Source organism: Chaetura pelagica, unplaced genomic scaffold (genome assembly GCF_000747805.2).
Source record: "Chaetura pelagica isolate M959 unplaced genomic scaffold, ChaPel_1.0 scaffold181, whole genome shotgun sequence".
In the NCBI taxonomy this organism is placed as follows: domain Eukaryota; kingdom Metazoa; phylum Chordata; class Aves; order Apodiformes; family Apodidae; genus Chaetura; species Chaetura pelagica.
In genome coordinates, this window is record NW_009951992.1 from 675,141 (window position 1) to 676,354 (window position 1,214).

The following is a 1,214-nucleotide window of genomic DNA, read 5'->3' on the forward strand; positions in this document are numbered from 1 at the left end:
ATCCCATCACCCCAGCTGGCTTTTTTTGACCAGCCCCATAATAAACCCCATACTCTGGTGTCAGGCTCATTAGAGCAGCAGAGCTCACCCACCTCCAGTTTTATGGAGAAGAATGGAAACACACTGATTTCTCACTGCATCATATTTCTTACCATGCATCTTGGTTTGGCTGGTCAAGTTCCTGCTAATATTTGTAGAGTGAGTTACTGACTCAATCTATTCATAAAAACATGACTCTGTTTAATAGATTTCTGTTAAGTCAGGAAACTAAATTACTACCAGATGTCCCCACTCACGGCCTGTATGAGGGTTAGTCTGCTGGTGATCAGCTTAGCTCAGTATCCAGAGACAAGAGTTTAAACTTTGCTCCATCTCTTCCCTCTGAGTGTTTCCTGGTTGCTGAGTGTTGCTCATACCCTGAGCAGACACATGAGACTTGGTGTTGGCCTTAAAAACAGCTGGGAGCTAATAGGAATATCTGTAATGCTGCTGTTCAGGTGCCAGGATGACATTTCCCTACCAGTAAACTCCCTTTGGGTAAAATACTTTCTGTTGAAGAGCAAAGCAGAGGCTCAGGCAGTTTTCTGTGCTCTAACAGAACTTCACTCTGTGTCCAGGCAAAGTCGGGTTTCCCTTTACTGCCCCCTACTCTGCAACAAAGTTTGCCTTGGATGGATTTTTCAGCTCCCTGAGGCAGGAGTTCACCATTCAGAGCATTAATGTTTCCATCACACTCTGCATCCTCGGCTTCATCGACACGGGTAAGAGCAGCACTGCCTGACCTGGCAGGTCAGGAGCTGAGCATCACCCTCAGCCTCCCCCCCTGCCCTCCCCTGTCACTGCTGCTGCTGCTGCTGCCGGGCAGCTCCTGCTGGCCCGGGGGTCCCACCTCCCACCCACCCAAACTCCTTCCTTTCCCCCCACAACATGAAACCAGCTCCCGCACCCAGGCCAGCGCAGCGTTAAACCCTTACAAAGGGCCCCTCCAGCCGCCCACGCCCCGTTGACACAACAAGGGGTGCGGGAACGAGAGGGCACGAGCAGGGCAGCCCAGGGGAATCCTCATGGATTTGCCCTCTGATGTGCGGACCGACCCGTCCCACTGCTGACCAACGTGCCGCGGGCCTCGCTCTTCCCGCTGCCCGTTAGCCGGGGCAGGCGCCCCCAGGACCCCCAGATACCTCCCCAGGGAGCCCCTCGAGTCCCCGGGACCC

The 1,214-nt window shown here is 53.8% G+C and overlaps 1 protein-coding gene across 1 annotated transcript in view; it reads left to right on the top strand.

Annotated features, from left to right (window-relative positions):
• LOC104392692 (corticosteroid 11-beta-dehydrogenase isozyme 1-like) overlaps positions 1–781 on the top strand; it is a 5,527-nt gene extending 4,746 nt beyond the window's left edge. The window contains exon 6 of the mRNA XM_010002122.1: positions 618–781. Within this exon, the coding sequence (XP_010000424.1) occupies positions 618–781 (164 nt within the window). The remainder of the gene's footprint in view (positions 1–617) is intronic.
• Positions 782–1,214: the final 433 nt, after the last annotated feature.